The sequence below is a fragment of the Pistacia vera genome, unplaced genomic scaffold, assembly GCF_008641045.1.
Source record: "Pistacia vera cultivar Batoury unplaced genomic scaffold, PisVer_v2 Contig194, whole genome shotgun sequence".
In the NCBI taxonomy this organism is placed as follows: domain Eukaryota; kingdom Viridiplantae; phylum Streptophyta; class Magnoliopsida; order Sapindales; family Anacardiaceae; genus Pistacia; species Pistacia vera.
In genome coordinates, this window is record NW_022195995.1 from 52,464 (window position 1) to 79,407 (window position 26,944).

At 33.1% G+C, this 26,944-nt stretch overlaps 3 protein-coding genes across 4 annotated transcripts in view; 2 read left to right on the plus strand and 1 right to left on the minus strand.

Annotated features, from left to right (window-relative positions):
- Nucleotides 1–1,348: 1,348 nt before the first annotated feature.
- LOC116127707 (WRKY transcription factor 44) lies at nt 1,349–6,031 on the plus strand. 2 transcript variants are annotated; one of them, XM_031413347.1, is made up of 7 exons: nt 1,349–1,498; nt 1,590–1,674; nt 2,026–2,083; nt 3,122–3,695; nt 3,919–4,655; nt 4,924–5,082; nt 5,483–6,031. In XM_031413347.1, the coding sequence occupies exons 4-7, from the start codon at nt 3,354–3,356 to the stop codon at nt 5,667–5,669; spliced, it is 1,425 nt and encodes a 474-aa protein (XP_031269207.1). In that variant the 5' UTR covers nt 1,349–1,498; nt 1,590–1,674; nt 2,026–2,083; nt 3,122–3,353; the 3' UTR covers nt 5,670–6,031. The 2 variants fall into 2 exon arrangements, with proteins under 2 accessions (XP_031269207.1, XP_031269206.1); XM_031413346.1 differs by lacking the exon at nt 2,026–2,083.
- Nucleotides 6,032–8,388: 2,357 nt separating this feature from the next.
- On the plus strand, nt 8,389–11,370 carry LOC116127708 (probable serine/threonine-protein kinase PBL7). The gene is made up of 5 exons (XM_031413348.1): nt 8,389–8,680; nt 9,439–9,629; nt 9,816–10,005; nt 10,099–10,490; nt 10,720–11,370. The coding sequence occupies exons 1-5, from the start codon at nt 8,572–8,574 to the stop codon at nt 11,041–11,043; spliced, it is 1,206 nt and encodes a 401-aa protein (XP_031269208.1). The 5' UTR covers nt 8,389–8,571; the 3' UTR covers nt 11,044–11,370.
- A 151-nt stretch (nt 11,371–11,521) lies between these two features.
- LOC116127705 (ecotropic viral integration site 5 protein homolog) overlaps nt 11,522–26,944 on the minus strand; it is a 32,211-nt gene continuing 16,788 nt past the window's right edge. The window contains exons 7-18 of the mRNA XM_031413345.1: nt 17,477–17,543; nt 17,275–17,326; nt 17,068–17,160; nt 16,832–16,915; nt 16,284–16,708; nt 15,674–15,735; nt 14,784–14,853; nt 14,018–14,098; nt 13,809–13,910; nt 13,212–13,336; nt 12,259–12,343; nt 11,522–11,995 (exon numbers count right to left, since the gene is read on the minus strand). Of these exons, the coding sequence (XP_031269205.1) occupies nt 11,939–11,995; nt 12,259–12,343; nt 13,212–13,336; nt 13,809–13,910; nt 14,018–14,098; nt 14,784–14,853; nt 15,674–15,735; nt 16,284–16,708; nt 16,832–16,915; nt 17,068–17,160; nt 17,275–17,326; nt 17,477–17,543 (1,303 nt within the window). The 3' untranslated portion in view covers nt 11,522–11,938. The remainder of the gene's footprint in view (nt 11,996–12,258; nt 12,344–13,211; nt 13,337–13,808; nt 13,911–14,017; nt 14,099–14,783; nt 14,854–15,673; nt 15,736–16,283; nt 16,709–16,831; nt 16,916–17,067; nt 17,161–17,274; nt 17,327–17,476; nt 17,544–26,944) is intronic.

Sequence of the window (26,944 nt, forward strand, 5' to 3'; positions counted from 1 at the left end):
CCAACGATACTATCAGAGAGTGTATCCTAAACTATTAGATACGTTGATATGTATCCTACGATACGATACGTATTCGTTTGTATCCTAAAAATATCGTATAAATCAATACGACTTTTAATTTGAGCCAAAGGTCCAAAAAAAATTCGGGTCAAACCTGGGTCACCCAACCGATTCAATAAAACCTATCCAAAAATTACTTATTTTTTCATGGAGGAAGTGAAGAGGAATATGTATTGCCCATTTACATGATAATAATAAATAAGTGGAGTATAGATATTGACATTCATCTTAGAATTTTGTGATTAATTTTGATTATGTAATACCGTAATTTAAGTCAATAATACCACAAAAATTTTAATTAATCTTGGGGATATATTAATTTTTAGAAAATTTTGATTATTTATTAATTTTTTTGAAAAAGGCATATTTTACGATACGATACGATACGTGATACACGATTCAAAAAATTAGGTTTCGATACACGATTTGATAACCATGCTTTGAAGTTCCCAGAACCCTAACTAAGTAGAAAATGAATATTTATTACGAGCGAGAGAGAGAGAGAGAGAGAGAGAGAGAGAGAGAGAGAGAGAGTTTTTAAAATTTAACTATTAGAACCCCAACATAACAAATAAACATCTCGTTAAGAGTTTTGGTATTGCCTCTAGATATATCAACATAATAGTTACTTTTAGGATTTAGAGTGATTAATTGAGGTGTGCGTAAGCTGACTTGAACGCCCCGATGATTAAAAAAAAAAAAATTAGTTTTCTTGCTGACATAATTTCAGAACCAACAAACTTTAGTTTTGCAAAGTTTGGTAACTAAAGTTTGCTGGGGGTTATATTATTTCCCTCTTCATTTTACAAACTATTTTTTTTTTTTTTTTTTTTTTATATGTATATATATTTTAAAGTATATAGTCGTTTAGTTTAAAATTGAAGTGATATATTACACGCGCCAAGGATTCGTGGGACATGGTTTCCATTTTTTATAGAGCAAGAGAAGAAAAGAGATGGAAAAATAAAAGAAAGATATGAGAGTCAACAGAGAAACAGAGGCGGTTAGTTGGGCGTACTCTGATAGCCCTTTGCCTTTAATTCATGGCACCAACGAACGCCACCCAATCACCTCTTCTCTAAGACAAAACTGTTATTACTAAATCCAAATTTCTTTTCTTTTTAATTCCCTTATCACAAAATTTTTATTCTTTTAATACCATTTCTCTTGTTTTTTCTTCTTCTTCTCTTCTCTTCTGTCAAACTATCAACAGTTTTCACTTTCTTATTCCAAACGCTTTCAAATCTTTCTGCTTTCTGTGTGAGTTTTTTATTGTTTTTTTTCTGGTTTTATAAAAAGGGTTACTGTTTAATTACCTTGGAAACGAATTACCATTGAAAAGTTTGCATCTTTTTTTTCGTTTGTAGCTAGAACAAGACAACTCCATCTAGACACGGAACAAGTGAATGCAAATAACTAAGGTTTCTCTGTAAACGAGGTAGAGTTCTTTTATTTGTGTCACGTTTTAATAATAATTATTTTATGTTATATGTTTTTTTGTTTATTGAATTTTTGGTGCTCTAGTGCAGGTTAAAGTGATTAAAGAAAATGAGAAAAGTATGAGATTTCATAGAAGCAAAGTAGCTTCTTAGTTTGTTAGTCATAAACATTCTGGTTAGTTTTCACTTCCTTTCTTCTTTCTTCTTTCTTCATTTTTCTGTTTCTTCAAGCTAAATGCTGCTTGGGATTTTTTTAGTAGATGTTTCTATGTACTTTAGATGGCTACTGTTTTTAGTGTTTCTAGGGCTTGGTTATGCTTTTTCTTTCGGTTTCGTTTTAAATATTGCAACTTTTAAGTTCTATGCCTTCTTCACAATCTTGGTGCTCTCTCTTTATTTATTTATTTTTAGATAAGACATATAAATAGCAGAAGATTTGGTGGGTGATTCTGTGATATATATTGTTTTTAATATTTTTTTAAGATAAGTTAATTTTCTTATAACTTTTGTTTTTTTCTCTCTGTAGTTTATCTGTGGTCAATTCAAGTTTTAGATCGAAAATGATCCATTTGAGATGATTCGTGGTAGTTCTTGTATCCTGTTAAACTTGGGGAGATGTTGCAAATTGATTTATGACCATAAGGTTTATTAGATGTGAATTTTCAGTGGAAAATTGTGCTAGTTTCTCCAATACTTGTATTCTTCTAGTGCTGACCAACCTTTATGTATATTGGGAATTAGAAGGAACTAAAAGGATTATTGCAAGTTTAGGACATAAGCTTTTTTAAAAAAACTTTGAGGTTATGGTGAACCAGTGATTGCATTGGCCAGTTTGCTGATTACATTAGGAAGCAGAAAATCATCATTATGTCTATTGTCTATGAAAAATTTGGGTACTGGCCAGTTGATTTATAGCAGAGCAGTAACTGGGGAAGTTAGTTTAACAATAATCATCAAAGAAGGGCATGTGTGGTTGAGGATCCAGTAGTTATTATGCAGAATGCCAAGATAAGATTTCAGGAAATCTGTTGGATATGCATTCATTGATGTGCCTCTTATCAATATGGTGTTCTGCAATTGTTGTTGTTTCTATGCAGTGCATTAAATTTTTTTTTTCCCCTAATAAAATTGCTTAGTTAGTAAGTGGAAAAGTAAATCCAGGAATTGAAAACTTTAACATTGGGAAAATTATTTTACTGTCGTCTAAAAAGAAAGTATATGACTTCTAATGCTGCAAGTTGTTTGAATGGCTTTCTGTCTGTTTGCTTCCCTTCTTCTCTGCAATATTACAAAAACCTGACAGCAGAGGGGTTTCCCTTGGGCAGTTGGCCTATAGTTCCAAATTCAGGCAATAGAGTATTTTTAGTGGCATATGAGGGCATTTGTTGTTTGGTGGTGTACTATTATTCCTTGAGGTAATGCATAAATGATGGAAATGAGGAATTAATAACCAAGATTCATTTAAAATTAAATCCTGAGAGAAAAGAATGTTATTTAGAAAGGGTAGTGAAAGGATAAGGTAAATTTATTTATAAATTAACACTTCAGATTTTTCTTTAATGTTATCTCGTAAATTTCACTCTTCAGTTATATAGTTTATGAATAACTCAATTTCAATGCAGGTTTAAAGAAGTACTCTAGCCACAGCTGGAGTTGACAACCAAAGTGAGAAACTATTGTCTACTGATCATACTTCTCAGTAAAATTATCTCTGAACAAAGACTGTAATTTTTTGCTGCTGTCTGGATACTTGAGAATTCAGGGAGTGAGGTGATCAGAACTCCAAGTTGTCCTTTCTACTCTGCCATATGATACACCACTAGACTGTAATTGGTATTTCATATTTGATTGAAAATGGAGATCAAAGAAGCAGATAGAGTTGTTATAGCTAAACCAGTACCTTCAAGGCCTACTTGTTCCACTTTTGGGCCTTTCTCAGAGCTCCTAGCAGGTGCCATAAATGCGGCACCACCTACTGTATGCCCTGAAACTGCAGTTGTTGCCATTAGACCAAAGACAGTGAGGTTTAAGCCAGTGGTGAATCGTGTTCCACCAAATCAGGCTGAACAGTCTAGAACAGCAATTTGTAATTCATCCGACAAAGCTTCAAAATCAGATAGTACACCACCCACTGTGGTTTATAAGCCACTGGCGAAGCTTGTATCAAAGGCAACTGTTTCTCTCTTGGCTAATATGGTCAGTATTGAATTTCTGTGTTCTTGTAAAATGGATGGACATACCTTTCTTTATTAATTTCTTCCTGCATGCTAGATGGTCCATTAAAGGCCGGTAATTATTTTTTGTGTTGTAATTCTACAATCTTTATAAAACCTTTTTTTTTTTTTTTTTTTTTTTTTTTTTTTTTTTTTTTTGAGATGATGAAGTGTGAGTATAATCTTTTGTGTTTTGTTTTGACCAGGGAAACTTTAATAATACTAGCCGTCAACAAACACAGCAATCAGTTGAGGCTCGTGTTCAACATCAAAGTCAAGATAAACAAAATTTTAGAGCCCAAGTTAACTCAAACCTTAACCTGATTGTGCCACTGCGTAATGAAGCAGATCAAACAATTGAATCCTCAAAGATAGCATCTCAGAACTTGGAGGAGGATCCAAAAGCCTTACCAGCCATAGCTGGGGATCGACCTTCATATGATGGCTATAACTGGAGGAAATATGGGCAAAAGCAAGTCAAAGGAAGTGAGTACCCACGAAGTTATTACAAGTGCACGCACCCAAACTGTCCTGTGAAAAAGAAGGTTGAGAGGTCATTTGATGGGCAAATTGCTGAAATTGTCTACAAGGGTGAACACAATCATTTAAAGCCTCAGCTCCCTAAGCGGAGCTCATCAGGGACACAAGGACTAGGATTAGTATCTGATGGCACTGGTCAAGATGCTAACAATCCTGTATGGAATACTAATCTGAATGAAAGAAATGAAGGTTCAGAAGGTAGAGTAGAAAATCAGAATGAAGTAGGTTTATTGGCACATTCGACTTATCAAGGCAAAGCTCCTCTACCGTATGAGCCTATTGTGCCTACAGCGAACAATGCAGTTGGTGGAACCTCTGATAATTCTTGTGGCCTTAGTGGGGAATGTGATGAAGGAAAGAAGGGATTGGATGGAGAGGATGATGAACCCAGAAATAAGAAAAGGTAGGAAACAGAAGTTTAGACTTAAAGGAGCTAACTATAGTTTGAAAAAAATATTTAGCGTATTATTAAGTTGATTTTACTGCTTATTAGAAAAATAACAGAAGTTAGTTTTATTCTCATTTATATTGTTCTTTTCTACATGTAGTCTTTCGCTGTATCAGTAAGCTTTGATATATCCTGCACAAATTGCAAATTGCAATTCTGATCATTCCATTTATCTAAAATGAGATTTAATGATATATGGCTAATTATGATATGTTTTTGCCAGAAAATGTGAGAATCAGTCTAATGAAGCTGGCATTTCAGAGGAGGGCGTACAAGAGCCCCGCATTGTGGTGCAAAGTTCCACAGATTCTGAGATTTTGAGTGATGGCTTTCGCTGGAGAAAATACGGCCAGAAGGTTGTGAAGGGAAATCCTTATCCCAGGTTGAGACTCCATCACTGTTTTATGAGTTTTGTTGTTCATTAATATACTCTTGTTGCTACATATATAGTTTGTGAGTTCTGAGTACATTATCTTGAGAATTAGGTCATTTCTGATATATAAATTTCTGGGCAGTTGTGGAAAGATGCAATTGTTCTTCTGCTAGACTTGCCAATTCCCACCTTCCCCCTCTTAAACTGGCATGTCTATCCATGAGCTTTCAAAAAATCGCATTGACCTCTCTTTAGGTTTCCAAATATGGGTGATCTTCCATGATATAGGAACTAACTCATTTTCAGTGACTGTTACAGTCACAGACCCTAGAATTGGTCCAGTATATTTCTTTGGTGGTGAATACTTTCCTTTCCCCAGATATAGTCACAGCTAGTTTTGATATTGCAGGAGTTACTACAGATGTACAAATCTTAAGTGCAATGTGCGGAAGCATGTGGAACGAGCATCAGATGATCCAAGAGCTTTCATTACTACATATGAGGGAAAGCATAATCATGATATGCCTCTAAGAAACACAAATCCAGTGGCCACTGAATCAGATTCACCGGCTGCTACTGGTAAAGATAAGCCATGATTGCAACCGTGGAAGGAAACCATATCAAGAAGGCATTTGATCTGACAAATCATGTTGGAAAGAGTTCAAAGGTATCGGAACCAGATGCGTGTAACAGTTCTGAAGTCTGTCATGGCTGATTTGTTGCATCATCCATATAGTCCTCCTGTGAGTTCCCGATTAGACTTCTGATGAAGAAAGTTATATGTGGGTAATTCAAGATATTGGGCAGCTGACATATATAGTTGTCCTTTAACCTTTTTTTCCTGTCATTTGCAGGCCTCTGGCTTAGAGTACAGTTTTTAATTTATTTTCCACTTCATATAATAATTAAACCCGTCTTGCCTCATCCGAATATATATATCAATACGCTGTATTAATCTCTTCCTATTTCCCGGACGTATCATAGCTTTTGCAGGCAGCTAATAAGCTCTACTTACAGATTACTTGGCCAAGAATTAAAGTCAACCAGCGTATATATCGAATCATGGACTTGGTAGGGCTCTACATAAAAGCTTTTGTTATATCGTTCTCACCTCGTGGTTTGAAAATTATGCTTCTCATTGGAAGAGATAACTTCCAAAATTTTCTATGTTCCCAACTAGTTGCTTTCAAAGTTGTATGTACGTTGAGCTTGTGGTAAAGAATGGGGGAGTGTTACTTTGCATGTGATTCACATGCAGGGATGCAAAACATCGAAGAATAGCCACCATCATGTTGAGGTGATGCCTTCTTTGCGAAGAGGAATTCATTCACATTGGTAACCTCTGCAGGCCGGATAAAGATGCCGAGAAGCTTTCAACTTCTGAGCCTACGCCAAACTCCAATAATACCCTTTTGTATTGTTTACCATAATCAATCATCCTGGCACAAGTTAAAACAATCTAATTTCATGTGCAGTAGGGGTTTCTTATTTGATGTTTTACCCTGCAAGAAAAAGCTAGATTTNAGGGATGCAAAACATCGAAGAATAGCCACCATCATGTTGAGGAATTCATTCACATTGGTAACATCTGCAGGCCCGATAAAGATGCCGAGAAGCTTTCAACTTCTGAGCCTACGCCAAACTCCAATAATACCCTTTTGTTTTGTTTACCATAATCAATCATCCTGGCACAAGTTAAAACAATCTAATTTCATGTGCAGTAGGGGTTTCTTATTTGATGTTTTACCCTGCAAGAAAAAGCTAGATTTCATGCTGCACAGTATCTTCAGATTTCACTTCAAATATTGAGTCCTGGATAATTATGCCACCAAACCCTCCATTAATATGTGAAATATTATGATGTAATGTGGCTAATGCTACACTGCCTGTACTTAGACAACCAAAAAAATATTGTTTACAGAAAGTCCTGTTGAAAGACTTGATGCCTGGAATAATTAAAAAAATGACCGATTATATTATAGTAATGACAACTTTTATGCCGCTTTCATGTAATCCGACAAGAATATTGAAGTATGTTTTGGTCTGAAAACTTTGAATGCTGGAAATAAAAAAAGGGAAAATTATAATGAACGGCTGTTAAAGGTCCCCATTTGGAAGATATCATGACAAAGAAATTAACCTAAGAATTTACTTTCAAATGTATTGGTTATAAGCCAAATGTTTATCCCAATTGTGGACCCTTGAACTCGACCTTATTCTGGATTGTGTCTGGGAAATATCTTGACCAAGTCTTTCAGATAACTTCATTGACTCAATAATTTATACTTAATAATTACCTGATTCTCAGTAATATCAATACAAAAAATTTGAAACCCTGTTGCTTCCTTCATTATTTTATGACTATCAACTTAAAAGAGTTATACAACATATTACAAAAATTGCCTCTAACTGGAGTGAAGAGAGAACTATGCAATCACCCTTTGATTTCAGTCTACTATGTCTTGGTCTTGTCACTTTAACTAGTAGCAAACTCTCCCTAATTATTACCGACATTAAAGAGAAAAAAAAAAATGAAATAAACCAATTTGAAACATAGAATCTAGAGCATAGGGGAAAATGGTGGTAGTAAACCCTAAAGGGTTGGCCAGACCAGTAAAAAAGGTTTGCTCTTTTTTTTTTGAATTTTTAGGTTTAAACCTTAAAATCACCTTGATTAAAAAAAAAATTAGTGGCACTGTTGCCAGTTTCAGTAACATTATATGAAATAGTTGGAGGGGTTGCAAGAAGAAGAAAAGGACAAACGGAAGAAAATGGCGGGGCAGGTATGATTTGTGAAGGGGAAAATATAAATTAAGTGAGAAGGGGGGAAAAGAACAGTTGAAGCAGTCAACTTTTGGGAGATGGGGTCCTCCTTTTATTTTTTTCCACTGGATGGAGAGGACCTTTTGAGAAAAGTCCAACCGGATTTGATGGTTTGCCTAATTAATGATTTCACATAAGTTTTTATTTTTTAAAGTTTATCCCACAAATCAACTGTTTTTCCAAAAAAGTATTATTTTTTTAATATTTTTAGGATTTTTTTCATAATTTTAAGAAAATATTTAAGGCTTTCTAGTTTCTACTAAAAAGACTTATGAGACTTGACCATTTCTCAATCATTTTATTTAATTTAGAAAAGCTTTTTTTCAAGAGAATATTTTAAAAAGATGGTATATGATAAAAAAAATTTCTAAACGAATCAAACGGCGCCGTTTGGTTGCAAAAGATGGTCCAAAAGGGCGACGTTTGTGCCAATCACGAATTTTTGAAAGTGAAACAAAAGTAAACGTTATATAAAACGTATATAGGGGAGAGCGAGTTGGGTGGCTCTTTCCATTTCAAGCTCTCTCTATCTCTTGTGTCTACAATTTCTTTTGTCTTTCAATTATTCATTCATTCCTTCTTCTTCTTCTTCTTCGTCTTTGTCTGCATAGTTAGAGACTCAACACCCTTTAGATATCTCCAAAAAATAAACAAGATAAAACCAGTAAAATAAACATGGGATGGCTGCCTTGTTCCGGTAATTCAAACAAGAAAGCCAAAGCCAAGGCCAAGAACAAAATGAAGATGAACCAGAAGCCTGTTGATCGGATCAGTTCTGTTACTGGTATGTATAAATTTAGTTCGAAAAGAGTTCAAAGTTTAGTTCTTGTTCAAAGCAGTGTGACCCTTTTGTCTTTATGCTTTATTTGATTCATTGGGTTGTTTTTGTTTAAGATTTTATTTGAGTCTTTTTTTCTCTTTTTTGGGTTATTTGTTGTATAACTTTATATGGGTTTGTTTTATATTGATCAGAAACTAGTAATTCAGATGTATTATGTTATGCATGGAAAAGATTATAATTTGGCAATTTTTTTAATTGATTTATTATTAATTATTCACTTGTGTTAGTCTGTGTTTGTAGGGACTATTGATAGTGTTCTTAGGTTTTATAATTTCTAGCTAATAAACTTCTATGCAATCATATTAATGTTATTAAAGATTAGAGGTGAAGTCATTTAGTTGCTGGATTCTTATCTTTTCTTTTCTATGCCCTAATAGTATTGATGAATCTAATCTCTTGATTCGAATTCTAAAGTGATAAATCAAGTATATCTTAGTTAGTCACTACTTATATATATTGTAAATGGGTTGAATTCTGAAACTGCATCATAGGGTTTCAGGTAGACATTAATGAGTATTCTAGCTAACAAATGGGGAATTGATGCATATAAATTTTGTTTTCTTTTTGGTGCTTGTCTTTGGCTTTTTTTGTTTTTTATTTAGCTGCCGATGATTCTGTTTTGTTGCATTTGTAGTGGGAATTAAATCTTTCTTGGCTTCAGCTCTTGGCATAATATTTATTCCTTTTATATTTGTTCTCAGAGAAATTGAAGACAGATTCCTCCTGGAGTGTTAAGGAGGCATCTCAAAATGGAGGGTCCGACCACATTGCAGCCCAGACACTTACATTCCGCGAGTTGGCAACTGCAACTAAAAACTTTAGAGCAGAATGTCTCTTGGGTGAGGGAGGTTTTGGTAGAGTGTATAAAGGGCATTTAGAAAGTACTAGTCAGGTTTGTCAACTTTGAAATTTTGGATCTGTTACTAGAAAAGTGTAGATAATTGTGAACTGCTTAAAAAATTATCACATGTGTTTATTTCTTCTGCTAAAATCTGTGGTTTCTGCACCATTGTAATTTTCTGGATTGTGGATATGCTGTAAGTTGACACTCTGAAACTTCTTATTGTGTGTGGTGTAGGTTGTAGCTATCAAGCAACTTAATCGTAATGGGTTGCAGGGTAACAGAGAATTCCTTGTTGAAGTATTGATGTTAAGTTTACTTCACCACCCTAACTTGGTTAATCTAATTGGTTATTGTGCTGATGGAGATCAAAGGCTTTTGGTTTATGAATATATGCCTTTAGGATCTTTGGAAGACCACTTACAAGGTACAAAATATTAAGATATCCACACATAATCACTATTTTAACTTTTTTGTCTTTCTCTTGCTTTGACCTCAGTTCTCTTGTGCTATTCTGCAGATATTTCACCTGGTAAGAAACCACTTGATTGGAATACAAGAATGAAAATAGCTGCTGGAGCAGCGAGGGGGTTAGAGTATTTACATGACACAGCTAATCCCCCTGTTATATATCGAGATTTAAAATGCTCAAATATTTTGCTTGGCGAAGGATATCATCCAAAGCTCTCTGATTTTGGCTTGGCTAAACTCGGGCCTGTTGGAGATAACACCCATGTCTCTACCAGGGTTATGGGCACCTACGGATACTGCGCTCCAGAGTATGCAATGACTGGTCAACTGACTTTAAAATCAGATGTGTATAGCTTTGGAGTTGTTCTTCTGGAAATCATTACTGGCAGGAAAGCAATTGACGCTTCAAAAGCTGCAGCAGAACAGAATCTGGTTGCATGGGTAAGAAGCAGAAACAGGATATTGATTCATAAGATGAAACTTTGTTTCATATTTAGTGTTGGCTGTTTCTCCGAAAATGAATTATATTAGATATAAACGGTAAAATTCCTTATTCTAAACCATGACTAGTATCTGATAGATGGCGAGCAATAACAAAAGAAATTTTGATGAGGAGTATTAGCTTTGTATAAGTTATGCAAATTTAACTTTAATCTTCACTTCATGGCAGGCAAGACCCTTGTTCAAAGATCGAACAAAATTCTCACATATTGCTGATCCAGAGCTCCAAGGTCAATTTCCTTCAAGGGGCTTATACCAAGCTCTTGCTGTTGCGGCAATGTGTGTCCATGAGCAGCCCGATATGCGACCGGTTATTGCTGATGTTGTCACTGCTTTGACTTACCTTGCTTCTCAAAAATATGACCCTGACACACAGATGGTCAGAAGCCCCCGCCTGGCCCCTGTTACCCCTCCCAGAACAAAGAGAGACAGAGATAAAAAGCACAGTGGTGGTAGCGGATCTGAAAGAGATCGAACCAGAAGATTAAGTTAAGATTGGTCGTGTAATTGGTGAAAAGTTGCGTGCATTTCTAATATTGATTAGGCTACTTTCATGCCTGCCATGGAAATTGCTTTGGGAAGACTGATTGATGCTTCAAGAATTTTTGTGTTCTTGAACGTAAAGAGTCACAAGGCTAAGGATTTTGGTGTCAACGCTTTATGGCTGCATTAAGAAGATTTTATCAAATTTTGTATAAAGCCAAATAAGAGGTGTGTTTTTTATTAATTTTACTGTTATATTTTTGTTATTGGAGAATATTTGCACCTCCTTTTTCAGAATATACATGTAAACCCAACTTGGATTTTTCTTTTTTTTTCAGATAAGGAGGTTTTCATTGATTTCTTGAATCCCCATTTTGATCAGTCTCGAGTGTTTTCAGCCTTATTAAAATTCTAGTCCTAGACGATTCTCTAGTTTATTTCAAGTTAAAATCGATCAATTGACATAATCTTGCATAAAAAATTGAAACCCATGTGAATATTGCAGTAGAATTAGAATTAACGAAAAACATTTCCTATCATGGCTACGTGCTCTGTAAAAAATCATTTTATACAGAACTGTGAACTCAATTTGTTGAAAATGGAGATCACTGGTTTTTTTTTAAAAACCCTCTTTGATTGTTTGAAACAATGATAATTTACAGCTCTGTCTAGAGAGGAAAAATATAACTGACGTAAATACAGGAGCAATATGGCTCGACGTCCTTACCCACTAGTGTAATTGCTACAAGGGAGCTTAGGGAAGTAATTAACCACAACAATATCAGGGCAGTGAGGTCTTAGATTGCAGGCCATAACTTACAAGAATGTAATGGCAGTGAAGCTATTAATCATCTGAATTCTCATTAAGGTCTGGGAATTAGCTTCTTTTTGCAGAGTGGTTCAGTTTAATCTCTTGTAGGTGGATTGTTGTTGCTGGACTCCTCCCCATTATTTGTCCTTCCCTGTCACATGCAATTTTAGAAACTGACAAAGATAACAGAAAGCACAGAAGTATAGGTGCAAGCATCATGGAAACTCGGATTAATAACTTGTATATTGCCTTTCAGAACTAATTGACGAGAAAAATAAAAACAGCAATCAAACTGTATAATGTGGTGATTCATTTCAAGCAGATCCCGGAACATCTTTATTTTAAACCCAATTACACTCCTTTTTCAACATATGAATTGACCAATATTAAGCAGGTACAAGTAAGCAGGTGTACCTTGTTTCTGTCGGGCCAACCAAGTCCAAATAGACCTATCTTTCTTTTGGGGCTGTCAACTGGGGCTCCATGGTTTTTCAAAGGCCTAAAAAGCACAGTACAATAATAAGGCCCCACTTTTATCCATGAGCATTAGGCCAGTGGTACATAAACATCAATGTTGACATCATTTATACAACACAGCACGTACATGATACACCCCCCCCATGCATAATGTTGGCTTGTGATTAGGAGAGAGGAATGAATGAGATGAAAAATTACAATGTTACACTTCTTCAAGGTTAAGGGTGAATGAAATGAGAGGATACGTGGTGCTAAGAAAATGTTTGTGGAGCTTTACAGACTTATCATGATGCAGGGTCACAGTGCTCTGATTCCCTTCTAGAAGAAAGAAAGTAGACAACCGTCCTTCCTTGAAAGTGACCAAACCGAAAAGACAGAGAGAGAGAGAGAAGTAAAACAATTGAATTTCATCCATGTTTGAGAACCTAATTTGAAGGTTCTCTTGAGCAGCATGATGGTAGAGTCATTCTCAAATGTTGTGGGATCTGTTTCCACTATGCTAAAAAGGTGACAACATTCTTACATTTTAGGTGGTTCAAGGAAATTACTGTACAGAATGGAGGATTCGGCATTTTAAACAGATGTGAAACACTGACCATCTACTTTAATTCTATTGTTGGTAATCAAGGCCACTGCTGGTAGACTTGGTTGTCCAAATTTTTTTAAAGACACCCTTAATGATTATCAACATATTCAATTTCCACCTCTTATTGACTATTAACCGGATAGGTTTTAAACTAATTTAAAAAAGAAAAAAAAAAACAGTTATAATAGTTTATATATGTCACTCCATAAGCTTTTTGAGCAGAATTAGTTGGTCAGGCCAATTATCTAAACCATGGAATTGAAGAGATAAAACATATATGATGTGAAAAAAGTTTCTCATATACCCTGGAGAAGATACTGCTTTAGCTTGGCCAGATTCATATTGCAAGGTAGCCTCTAGCATTGATTCTGCCATAACCACCCTCTTCTCCATCTGAGCAACCGAAGCCATAGCCTTCTCATATTTTTCCTGCATATATCTTTGGTTGAGAGGAGAAAATAATGGAAATAAAATACTGCAATTCAAAAATCCAGCCAAGGAATCCAAGCTATGTGGATTTAAATCAAATTAAAGAGAACTATATGGTTTTCATCAATATCAAAGCATACATGAGAGTAGTTAAGCCTGCAGATTGACAAACATTTCTCATCTCTAAACAGAGAGCAATAAAATAATAATAGTATCAAATTTGAGCTTCATGGAATCTCTTCAATGTACTTTGGAAATTTTCCACTGATGTTTCTCAAGTCCCGACACTTCATACTACTTCATGAGACATCAGATAAACTTACACATTATAAGTAGCAAGACGTTGTGCAGTATGAAATGAGCTTAACAAGATAAAGTGATCAATCAAAATGCCTCTCTATAAATCTAATAACTTGATAGGATTTATGTTACTTTGTGAGAAAAACCAGGATATGAAAAAGGCTAAAAGTACCTGAAGCACGTTAACTGCATATCTCTGAGCGGCTGCATCTTGCTCTGCATTTCTGCGAGCATCTTCAGTTATTCTTTGCTCTTGCTCTACCCGCAGAAGGACCTACAGCACATAAGAGCAATCTACAGATAACTACAGGGCCCATAACATGAATAAGAATGATCATTTTCAGAAAGTAATATCGGAGATAGCAGAAAATAAGTCCAAACCTGAAGCATTGCAGATTCTTGTTCTCTCTTGTCATCTAGAGATTGCTGTAGCCCAGCCACCTCTTGCTCCAACAGCTCAATCTGCAGCATTGTAAATGAGTTTTTAAATCAACCGAGCAAGTCGAGTGACTTGGAGCTCACAAAGGAAGACTAGAATTATTTTTCTTAGTGATTTAGGCAGCTCTTAGCCAAAGGAGAAAACGAAAAGAATCTGTGTAGGGGTGTTGTTTAATGAGTTCACTGGCATAAAGCCTTTAATTATCATCTTTATCACTAGCATCTCAACTAATTGATTGGAGATTAAAACATATGATTTGAGTGCATTTTTATAAATGTAAATCAATTGACACATAGTTTCTAGAGCATTTGTGCTTCAAAAGTTCAAGATGAAATTATCAATCGTTGGAAATTATGAGGCATGCAATTCTTTTAAGGAATTGATAAAAATATCGAACAGGCATATGCATAAAGGAGAAACGGAAAAAGAAAAATTGCACATTATCTTAAATAACGCTTTCACTGATTAAAAAAATTGTTTCAATTGAGGGTATTCATCTAGTCCACTACATCAACATACGTAGTGTAACAATGAATCCAATAAATTTTAAAAGCAAGACAACCATTTCCAATTCAATATATAAAATGAAAGAGAGAGAGAGAAGCGTGTTGCATGTTTGTCCTAAATAGTATTATGAAACATTTTCATTATCACAATGGGCAGACATAATAGAGAAACAACATTCGCGCGCATCAACCTTGGACATACCCTTGCACACAATTCACGTTGATTGTCTTGTTTGACCATCTCAATAAGTGCTGTCTCCAGCTCTTCAGCTCTGAAAAATAACAAATACCACACATATTGACAGGCATATTAATAGCATCAAAATAATTCATGATAATGACCACTGTATTTGTAATTTGAGGAGCCATTGTTTGTTTCAAAATCAACGCCACCTACAGGATCAAATAAATTTCCTGATCTAAGAACAAATAGTTCTCACTGAAGTAACTCTTCAAATAGATGGAGAACTGGATACAGAATGATGACTACATGAAATTTCATATTTAGAAAGGCCTAAAACAAACATTGAGTAAACAAGAGTAATAGCATCCTTCTCTAGGCTTCTAAATAAATCATTACTTCCTAGGAGAGAAAGAAAGAGGAAGAGGATACAGAGAAATAGAGAGAGACCAATGGTCCAAGGAATTTGAACCCACTAAGTAGCTTTGTACTGGACAATTAAGTACTCTAAATACATAAATATGAATAATAGTATTTGCAGATTGAATGAAGTAATTAGATAGCACATGGCAGGCAACCAACAGCAATGGTTAAGCCCCCTAAAGCAACTGAAAGGTGAGAGCTTGTTTTTCTTGTCAAAAGAGTAATCTGCTATAGATCCACAATAAAAGGGAAAAAAAGGACGCAGAAAGCACACTATAGAACCTATTTTGTGGTAAAAACTCTTGGTTTCAACTAAGAGATCAAAGATTCAAATCCGCTTGGGCCACCTACTTGGGACATTATATCCCACGAGTTTCTTGACTAGGAAGGTTGTAGAGTTTGAAATAGCCCCCAGTTTAGAACTCAATGAACATGCTAGGAATGTAAAGGATTTTTGTCTAAAAAAATAGACTATAGATTGTACTAACCTTAGTACAGCAGATCTTTTCTCCTCCAGCACCCTGCACAACTCCACTTTCAACCAAACCACCTGCACAAAAACCATTAATGTTAAAATTTAAAATGAGTTGTAGAATCAGTCATGTTTTTGACTAATTATAGATTAATAATTAATTACTAGATGACATTGACTAACTTTTGTAACTAGTAACTTTTAGTCAGTCTTACTGAACTATGGTATACAAGACAATAATTTTCCTCCAAAATGCAATGTGATTTTTGATATTGTGATAATAAAACTACAAAAACATTGGAAAACTATATCAAAAGACACATCACAGCTTCTAGTTGACATGCTCCAACTGAAAATTTTCATATTTTGCAACATCTTGAGGAGAATTAATATCAGTCAGTAATGATTTTGTAGCCTCTAGCACAATTTCTTTCCATGCCATAGTATTATGCTGAAGCATTGTGATTCTCAGAAATGAAGTGGTTAACATGTCTGAGCACATCGCCAAGAAGAGCAGTCAGTTACAACCAGAACTAAGTCAAAATTAACAAGGTGAAAGAACAAGCTTCAGAAAGATGGTACTAATGTGCATATGTGGGTGGGGGAAGAGAAAAGAAGAGAGCCACCTGTTCTTGAAGATCTGGTAGTGAATCTACTTCAGAGTAGATCGTTGTGTCACCATGCAAATCATCTACATTTGATGAAGGAGGCTCCGAATGAGAAATATCTCTACCTGCAAGTACACCACCTAACTCTTCAATGGTCTTATTTTCTTCGACAACTGATTCACGGTCATGCTTAAAACTATACAGCTTCAATGCAAGCCCCTTTGAATCCTTCCAAACCTGACCCCCTTTTGATCTTTCCTCTACTACCACTAATACAGCAGGTCTATGCTTTTCTCTCAACTCTTGCAATTTGGCTTCAGTCACTGTCAAATAGCCCATGCAAGCAGTAAAAACAAGCTGGCTGCTATCAAATGTTGATCCAGCTAGGGATTGCAACAAAGTAATGGCATCCCCGGCATCTTTAGTTGTAACTAATGCAGGACCTACAGGAAATTCACATGACAAAATTATATGGCCGAGAATACCATAAAAGAGTAATTAAAAGCAAGTAATCACACACATTTAACAGTACACCAACATCAGACAAAATTATAATATCTCATTACCAAATAACTCCATCAATGCAAGGGCTGTCCGGAATAGCATAACACGATTTCCTTCATAAAGAAGAACATCCCAAACTCGAAGAACTGAAGATAAAGGAATCCATTCAGAAAGTAATTTTAATCCAGTCCTATAACACTAGGATAGAATACAACTAAATGACCAAAATACAGAAAACTCAGTTTTCAATTTTAATTTCATATTAGTTGAAATTTTTGGTACATCACATAGATCTCACCACTTTCCCAAGGAAGCATATTCACAAAAATGGAAAGGAACCAAGGTCCAGAGATCCATGTCACCTGCACTCCCAAGTAATCCAGATGATTAACTGCACCATAAGAATAAATGGAATAGAAAAAGTTACCCGGACTGCTTCATGTATCGGAAACAATCATAAAAAGATGAAAATTAATAGAGCAAATGCAATCTAAAGCAAACAAACCCAATCTAGGCAATCTTTCGCGGATCAGCTCCTCAAAAACAAGTTGGTCCACCTAGTAGCACACAAAAATGTTTCACCAGAGATTAGATTACTGTTCAACGTTCTCATTAAGTACAAGACCTATTAGCATCCAAATGAACATGGAACATAATGCTAAACCTTGAAAATTTTGCTAAAGGAATTCAGAATAATGGAATAACACCTGAGATTCAATCATTTCTTCTGTATAGTACCCATCAAAATAATCGTCAATAATGCCGACAAAGGTCCTGAAAATTTTCATAAAAAAAAAAACAAATCCAGTAAGCTAATTTGGAACATCATACGGTGGATAAAGGATAAAAAAAAAATCATACCTAGAAATTACTAAAAGGAGAAGACTATTTGTTTACTATTTTCTGAAATCAATTGTTTCCAAAAAAAAAAAAAAAAAAAAAAAAAAAAAAAAATTGTATTACCACAAGCAACAAAGAGAGAGGGAGAGAGCCATATCTAATATATGCTCTGATTTTAGATAATGCTCATTCAGAAATTCAGAGAACATCGTGTGTGCGCTTGTTTGAGGGGGCAGAAGAAAAAGGATTTGACAGGAGAAGCTTCCAAAACCTACCAAAATGCATTCTCCTCTGGCATCAGAAGTAGCAATATGCCAGCAAAGAAATTCATTGCTGCATGTGTTTCAGAACATGGTAAATAAAATTATCAAAAATATTATCACATCAGCCAGAAGATTATCACATAATTGAGTGAAAAAAGAGTGACGGTGGAAATTAAAGATAGCAGAAGAAATGTACATGCTTTGAGAGGTAGTGATACATTTGGGGAGAGACAAAATCAAGGTTACAGTTTGACAGATTAACAGAATACAAAACTTATACCAAGAACCCAAAATGTAGCAAGATGAAAATATCTCAGAGAAAAGTTGATAATCACTGGACCTTAAGAAAAAAAGGTTTGATAATCTGCTCAATAGCTACTCCTAGCAAAGTTTAATTTGAGCAAAATGAGTTCTAATAGGTCCAAAACTTTGAAAACACCTTAATGCTCTTTCAAAACCAACCATGTGCCACCAAAACAGCAGTAAGTATTTCTACTTAGATGTTTACATTCTTCATGACATTTAGCTTTGTTCCAAATACCATGAGAAGTTACAAGATACAGTTCTAAATACCATTAGAAGTAGCAATGAAAAGAAGCATCGGCAGAATCACATATACAGCAAAAATTAAAAATAAAAGGACTCCATTTACCTGGCAGTACCCAACAGAAGGATTATGTCGAGCATATGCTAAAAGTAAACGTCAAGGAATCCCTACCGTTCTCATTCAAAGCAGGATGGCCTGGAAAAGTCCGTGGTATGTCCTGTAAAGTCAATGTAAAATATAAGTCCACCGAGAAATCTGGTTTACAATACAAAGCAAAAGAAGTAGCACGTACAAATTGAAAAGATTGAACGATAAAGTCCAAGGCGCATGAGTCTATGACCTTCTCAATCTGCCTTTCCATTTCTTGGGTACACCTGATGTATTATCATGCTCTTTGCTTTCACGGCATTGGTTACTGAGCCAGCAGATCCTCGTAATATCTCTCCACCGTCGCGCCTTAACACCAACAAATGCCTGCCATACTGATTGGCAAAACTCAGTAAGTGATGTTTTCCCTAACATAAAAATATTAATTTCAAGAAACTGAACACTTTCAACCTCACCTCTCCCCTGAGATCCTTCGGCACTCCCCCACGAACAAGGCACTCCAGTTCCTCTTTCCAGGAAAGTATGGCTCTGGTGAGACATCATTTTGTGGAGACTTTTTTCATAGCAGGCACTTAAGTCTCATTCGGCGTCTCAGTAACACATAATTTTTCCTATGCCCTCTTCAGATTCCTCTTCCAAAGATCCTGCTTCATCTATTGATGGAAGATGGCTTCACTTTTGGTTATCTGCTCACCTCTCATGCCTTTCTCCTCTTCACACGAAAACTATCATACTCTCAATGGAATATAGGGATGGTCTAATCCGAGCCCATGTTGGACCTCACGGGGCTTTGTTTTTTGAAAGTTGCTCCTTTTGGGGTCAAGTTTAGTTGAACCATCGAATCAGAGTTCCCACTGAATCATCCCCTTCCTTACTCTTTGAAACAGTCTCTTCTTTCACTGAGTAGCTTCACCTTGTCTACTTCCACACCCCTCTCTGAAACAGTCTCTACTTTCAAGTCAATAGCTCCAGCCTTATTATCTACTTACACTCCTCTTGACACAGTCTCTTCTTTCAACTCGACAGCCCGAGCATTGTCTACTTCTATGCCCCTCTTGAAACAGTCTCAGTATTTTCACACTGGTTCTCTCTCCTACTTCTCTCTGGAAAAATCTCCTCTTCAACTTCCTGTCTTCACCTTGTCCGCTTCACTTCCACTCCTTGATATGTGTCCTCTATCAACTTAGTAGCTTCAGCCTTGTTCCCTTGTTGTCTATCTCTGGCACAGTTGTCTCGTTCAGCTCAGTAGTTTCAGCTTTGCTCCCTTCACTCTTCAGGAAACTGTCTCCTCATTCAACTTAGCGGCTTCAGCATGCAGCGACTCCTATATTTCTCCTCAGGAGAGTTTTGTTGAGAAGCTTTTGGTGCTCAATGAAATTCTTCCATTTTTGCGATCTTTCCTCTTCTCTCTGATACCATACATGTATCAAAAGCTGGACAGAAAACACTGTTGTACTTCTGTTGCTCTGTTATTTAGTTTTGATGAAATAACTTCACAAAAAATCCCAACAGTACTGTCTATTTAAAGCTCCAATATTCTGAAGGATATCTGATGCTGAAACACAACAATGATACATCTCATCATCTCTTAACTCTTCAAGTTTCTAATATTCCTCACTTAACCATATATTATTTTATTAGCTGTAGACCTAAGTTAAACACATAGAAAGTAATTCTAAAGGGCACTCATTTTTACGCTCTAGCTTAACACATGCACCCCGTCTGTTAGGATTAAATTTCTAATCAAGGTCACTAACACCAATGTTACCTAATAAATAAAAACAAAAGCTTCAATGGAAAATACCTGATAGATATTGGCGCTCTATATATCTTTGAACATGCTGAGGTCTCAGAGCGAATCCATAGGCGTCCCTGTCAACATTAATTTCTATATCAATCCCAATACACAAAGAACACCATCCCATTTCTAAATCGTTAACTTCAAACAACAATACCATCAAGCAATTCTTCAAATAAAAAAAAAAAAACAAAAAACAAAAAACAAAATCACTACAAAATGGACAATGTGAAAACATTAATCCGCACGGAAACTTAAGTAACCTGGAATCAACCTCCAATGAGCGCCTACTCAAAAAGGACAACAACATGCTTCGCAAACAGCTTCAATTCTACAGCAGCCAAGCTCTTTAATTTTCCTCTAAATCCCTTACTACATAGTAAGATCTAACTACCACTATTGCACTAAACCTACTTTCCGTTATAAAATTTGTCTCTTTAAACAAAATTAGAAATAACTCTAATTTCTTTGCCCAAAAATAAAAATAGCATATTATGAAAATAAAAAACTAATAATTATCATCAAGACTTGTTAGCTAACATAAGATTAACATGACACGTTACAACATACAAACTATCCAAAACAAAACAAGAAAAACAAACAAATGTTGGATTTAGAATTTGTCAAAGTTTATTCATTCAAAGATACAGCGAAAAATTAGGGTTAAAGTAAACGTGGAAAAATCGAGGAGATTAAAATTTGTAGATAGAACAGAACAGAAAAGAAGAAATGTAGATTGTCACCTCCCGTATTCTGTTGTCGAATTGTGGATGAGATTGAAAGCTTCTCCGACATTCTAGGAGATGGAATCAAAGGTTGTTTCGGATCTGTGGTAACTGAACGGAGTTTCAGTCTTGGCTTCGTCGTGTCGCTGGACTCTGCTCTCGGTTTCAAAGCTTGTAGTAGTCGTTAGAAGGCGGTCACGCGTTGCTTCTAATTAGCGGGCTTTCGTGGGGAGTTGTTAAATACGGGGTTTGATCGTGGAGTGGTGACGGGTAAGTGTACAATAGTTATTGGCGCCACGTGTAGGAGTATTGTTCATCCGTTACATAGAATCGGTTTTGGAACTGGAAGGTGACAGATGGTTTGACCGTTTGTATTTGACAATTTGACTACATGGGCTGCGTTGGAATGTATGCAGGCCTATGATAACGACATTGTCAGTTAATTTAGACAGTCACGTAACCTATGTGTATATTTTTTGCTCATTCTAGTTATGGATATAGCATTAACAGTGGCGCAAAGACTTTAATTTTAATAAAGAATAAAGAGAGACGGAGAAAACCTTGCTCAAATATAAAGTGATAACTCATAATTAGTTTGGTTAATGGGTCTCATACAAACTAATTAATTGCGAGTTGATATATCAGTTTGTGAGAGAATTATTAAAAAATATTTGTCAGTGTAATATTACACTAATTTTTGATAGCAAGAGGGAATAAACCACAATATTGTTGGTTTACATTTAAATAAATAAATAGAAAATGTTAAATTATTAATATTTATCTTTATCTTTTTTTAGCATTATGTAAAAAAAAAAAAAAACCCTGATACTTACAATTATTATATAAAATAAACTAAAAGAGAGAGAAAATAATTGAAGACAAATAGAACTAATGCTTTTCTATTCCAAGTTGAGTGTACACATCTTACTAGGGTGATTGGTTCCGGTACCCTGCATTTTTCGGGGGAACCGGAACCGGAACGCACAGTGCAGGTTCCCAAAAAAGGAACCGAAACCGGAACCGCACAGTGCAGGTTCTTCAATTCAAGGAACCGGAACCTAAAATGCAGGTTCGGTTCCTTTCCAGGGTATCCTGTAAAAAATCAATTACCCCCCTATTATTAAAAAATACAAAAACACCTTAAGTTTACAAATAACCCCTAACAAATTTCATTATTCATTCATTGTATCCAATGTACTCATAACGTAATCTAAGCAACACTTGAATTGTTAATCATAATTAAGTATTGAATATTGTTATAATTGAATGTTATAATTAATAAATAATCATACCGTAAATTTATAATATAATGTTATAATAATTTGATTAAGTATGTGTTAAATTAGTAAATTACTAATGTTTAAAACATAATATCATAACTCATAATCAATTAAGTAATCATTTAATTATGTAATGTTATATTAATTATATGATTAACTATAATAGTATAATGTAATGTTATAATTAATTAAGTAATCATACTATAAATCTATAATTTAATATTAAATTAATTAAATTAAATCATTTATTAATATACTAATGTTTAAATGAAACATTATAATTGATTAAGTAATCATATTACAAATATATAAAGTAATGTTATAATAATTAAATTTTAATCGTTAATAAGTAATGATTGTATAGTAAATTACAATGTTATAATGTAAGTATAAATTCTAAACTAATTAAGTAATTATGTAATCATTTAACTATGTAATGCTTAATTAAGTAAGTGATCATAATATAATGTAATATATAATATTATAATTTAATTGAGTAATTATTTAACTATAATGTAATGCTTAATTAATGTTATAATGAAATGTTTATAAGGTAATGTTATAATTAATTAAATTTCTTATCATTTAATTAAGTATTGTGCTAATATTTATGAAGTAAATTAGTAATTACTAATGTTTAAAATATAATATCAAACTCTAATCAATTAAGTAATCATTAATTATGTAATGTTATATTAATTATATGATCATACTATAATAGTATATGTAATGTTATAATGAATTAAGTACATCATACTAAATCATTAAAATTATAATTAATTAAATTTCAAATCATTTGATTAATATACTAATGTTTATATGGAGTGTTATAATTGATCAAGTATCTATTATAAATTATAAGGAATGTTAATTAATTAATTTTTAATCGTTAATTAAGTAATGTATAATTAGTAAATTAGTAAATTACTAATGTTATAATGTAATGTTATAAATTCATAACTAATTATGTAATTATGTAATCATTTAACATGTAATACTATAATTAGTAAGTGATCATAATATATAATTAATATAATAATATAATAATTTAATTGAGTAATTATTTAACTATATGTAATGCTTAATTAATGTTTATAGGTAAAGTTATAATTAATTAAATTTCTTATCATTTAATAAATATTGTGCTAATGTTTATGTAGTAAATTAGTAATTACTAATGTTTAAAAAAATATCATAACTCATAATCAATTAAGTAATATTAAATATGTAATGTTATTATAATATATGATCATACTATAATAGTATAATGTAATGTTATAATGAATTAAGTAATCAACTATAAATCTATAATTTAATATATAATTAATTAAATTTCAAATCATTTGATTAATATAATAATGTTTATAATGGAATGTATAATTGATTAAGTAATTATATTATAAATATATAAGGTAATGTTATAATTAATAAATTTTTAATCGTTTAATTAAGTAATGCAATATATAATAAATTACTAATGTATAATGTAGTTATAAATAACAACTAATTAAGTAATTATGTAATCATAACTATGTAATGCATAATTAAATAAGTGATCATAATATTAAGTAATATAATAATATTATAATTTAATTGAGTAATATTTAACTATAATGTAATGCTATAATGAAATGTTTATAAGGTAATGTTATAATTAATTAAATTTCTATCATTTAATTAAGTATGTGCTAATGTTATGTAGTAAATTAGTAATTACTAATGTTTAAAACATAATCATAAACTCATAACAATTAAGTAATCATTTAATTAGTAATGTATATTAATTATATGATCATTTAAATAGTATAATGTAATGTTATAATGAATTAAGTAATCATACTATAAACCTATAATTTATATTATAATTAATTAAATTTAAATCATTGATTAAATACTAATGTTTATAATGGAATGTTTAATGATTAAGTATCATATTAATAATAATAAAGTAATGTTATAATTAATTAAATTTTAATCGTTTAATTAAGTAATGTAATAATATAGTAAATTAGTAAATACTAATGTTTATAATGTAATGTATAAATTTATAACTAATTATGTAATTATGTAATCATTTAACTATATAATGCTATATTAAGTAAGTGACATAATATATAATGTATATAATAATATTATAATTTAATTGAGTAATTATTAACTATATGTAATGCTAATTAATGTTTATAAAATGTTTATAAGGTAATATTATGATTATTAAATTTCTTATCATTTAATAAGTATATGTTAATGTTTATGAGTAAATTAGTAATTACTAATATTATAATATAATGACATAATCAATTAAGTATTATTTAATTATGTAATGTTTAATAATATATTAATCATACTATAATGTAATGTTATAGTGAATTAACTATTAGTAATCATACTATAAATTTTAATATAATATTAAATAATTAAATTTTAGTCATTAATTAAATTTGTACCAATGTTTATAATAAAAAGTTATAATTGTTAAGTAATTATACTATAAATCTATAACGTAATGCTATAATTAATTAATTTCTAATTATAAGTCAATTATTAATTAATTAATTATGTTATAACTTATAAGTCAATTAATTAAGTAGTAATCAATTAACGTAATGTTATAATAATTATACTAAAATCAATTAAGTAATGTTATAAATTATAATTAATTAGTAATCATTTAGCTATAATGTAGTGTTATAATTGATTAAGTATGTATTTAACTAGTAATTAATTTATAAGTTTTATCATTATCATATATATTAATTAATTACTAATTTATTATAGATAACTTAGACTTGATAATTGAAATAAATAACTAAATATATTATTACTCAATCAAATATACTATTTTATTAAAAAATAATTCTTTAATAACATTAAAAATGTAAAACACTTTATTGGATCATAATTCCAATTATTCACTTAATTGATCAAAACTTTAATATAATGTATTATAATATATTAAAGCTTTAATATGGTGTATTTATATGTAATAAGTTAATTGTATTGTATATTATTAATTAGGTTATTCTAAAAATTTAGCTTTTTCTATTTTAAATTTTTTTATATGTAAAATAATAGAAACTCCCCATTATTTACATTTCACAAATATTTCATATAGTCAGGTCCAAAATAGGTTCTAAACAGGTTCTAAAAACAGGTTCCAAAACAGGTTCCAAACAGGTTCCAAAGCAGGTTAATAGGTTAAAAACGGTTCCAAACAGGTTCCAAAACAGGTTCCAAACAGGTTTCAAAACAGGTTCAAACCGGGTACCCCTACAGGTTCCAACAGGGTACCCTTTACAGGTTCCGGTTCCGGTTCCGGTTCCTCCACATGCAAACGGAACCGGAACCGGAACCGCACAGTAGCGTTCCAAAAATGGAACCGGAACCTACCGCACAGGCAGGTTCTGGGTAGGTTCCGGTTCCGGTTCCGGTTTTACCCTCGGTTCCGGTTCTACCCGCTACCCGTGCTCACCGATTTCACAATACATCTATTTATAGTCTCAAGATTATGAAATATTATAAATAAAATTTAAAGCTAATAAATGCTTTGAAGTGTAGAACTTGAAAGTTTCAAGAGCTAGAGAAGATGAAAGATTAGGAAGTTAGAATTGTAAGGGTATCCACATTTATTCATAACACTCCCCCTTGAATGTCCATTACACAAAGAAAATGACTGGTTAAAACCTTACTAGGAAAAAACCCAATAAACCTGTGAGGAAAAATAGTACATATTCTTGTATATTATACGCATTTAGAAACCGTCTATTAAAAATCTTACCAGGAAAACCCAATGGGATAAAACCTTGGTCAATGAAAAAGAGTATAGTGCGTATTATTTACTCCTCATGATGATATCACTTAAGATTTTTGTATCGACGCATTCCAATATGTAGACCACTTTTCAAATGTTGTAGTCGGTAAAGCTTTAGTGAATAAGTTTGTCAAATTACACATGACTGAATCTGTTTAACTTCATATCGCCATTCTTTTGAAGATCATGAGTGAAGAAGAATTTAGGTGATATATGTTTTGTCCTATCACACTTTGATAAACTTCCCTTTAACTGAGTTAGCATGCAGTGTTATCTTCATATATGTTAATGAACTTCTTTGTTGTAATCAATGCCACATGATTCTGAATATGTTGGGTTATTGATTTGAGCCAAACACATTCTCAGCTTGCTATAGATAGCTATTATCTCGGATGATTTGAAGACAAGTATAGAGATATAGTTTGTTTTGTAGAATGCCATGAAATAGTCGTACCTCCATACATGAACAAATAACCTGTTTTGAGATCCAGCTTTATGTGGGTTAGATAAATATGATGCATCTGCATAACCAATTAATTGAGGCATAGATTCATTTGAATAAAATAAACCGATAGACCTCTGATTGGCAAGTTTTACCAACTAAGGGGGCACAAAGGTAAAAATGGTATTGGGAAGGGTGCTAGAAGTGTGATGTAGTTAGGTTTGTCACAGGTTGTTACACTTGTTATAGCGGTCCATGTGTTGGGGAATATTGTTGGTTTGAGGGGAATAATTTTGGGAGTTAACAGTATATTAGGAGAGTGGGCTATTTTCTTAAGCAAAGATTATTGTTAAGAGTCTTA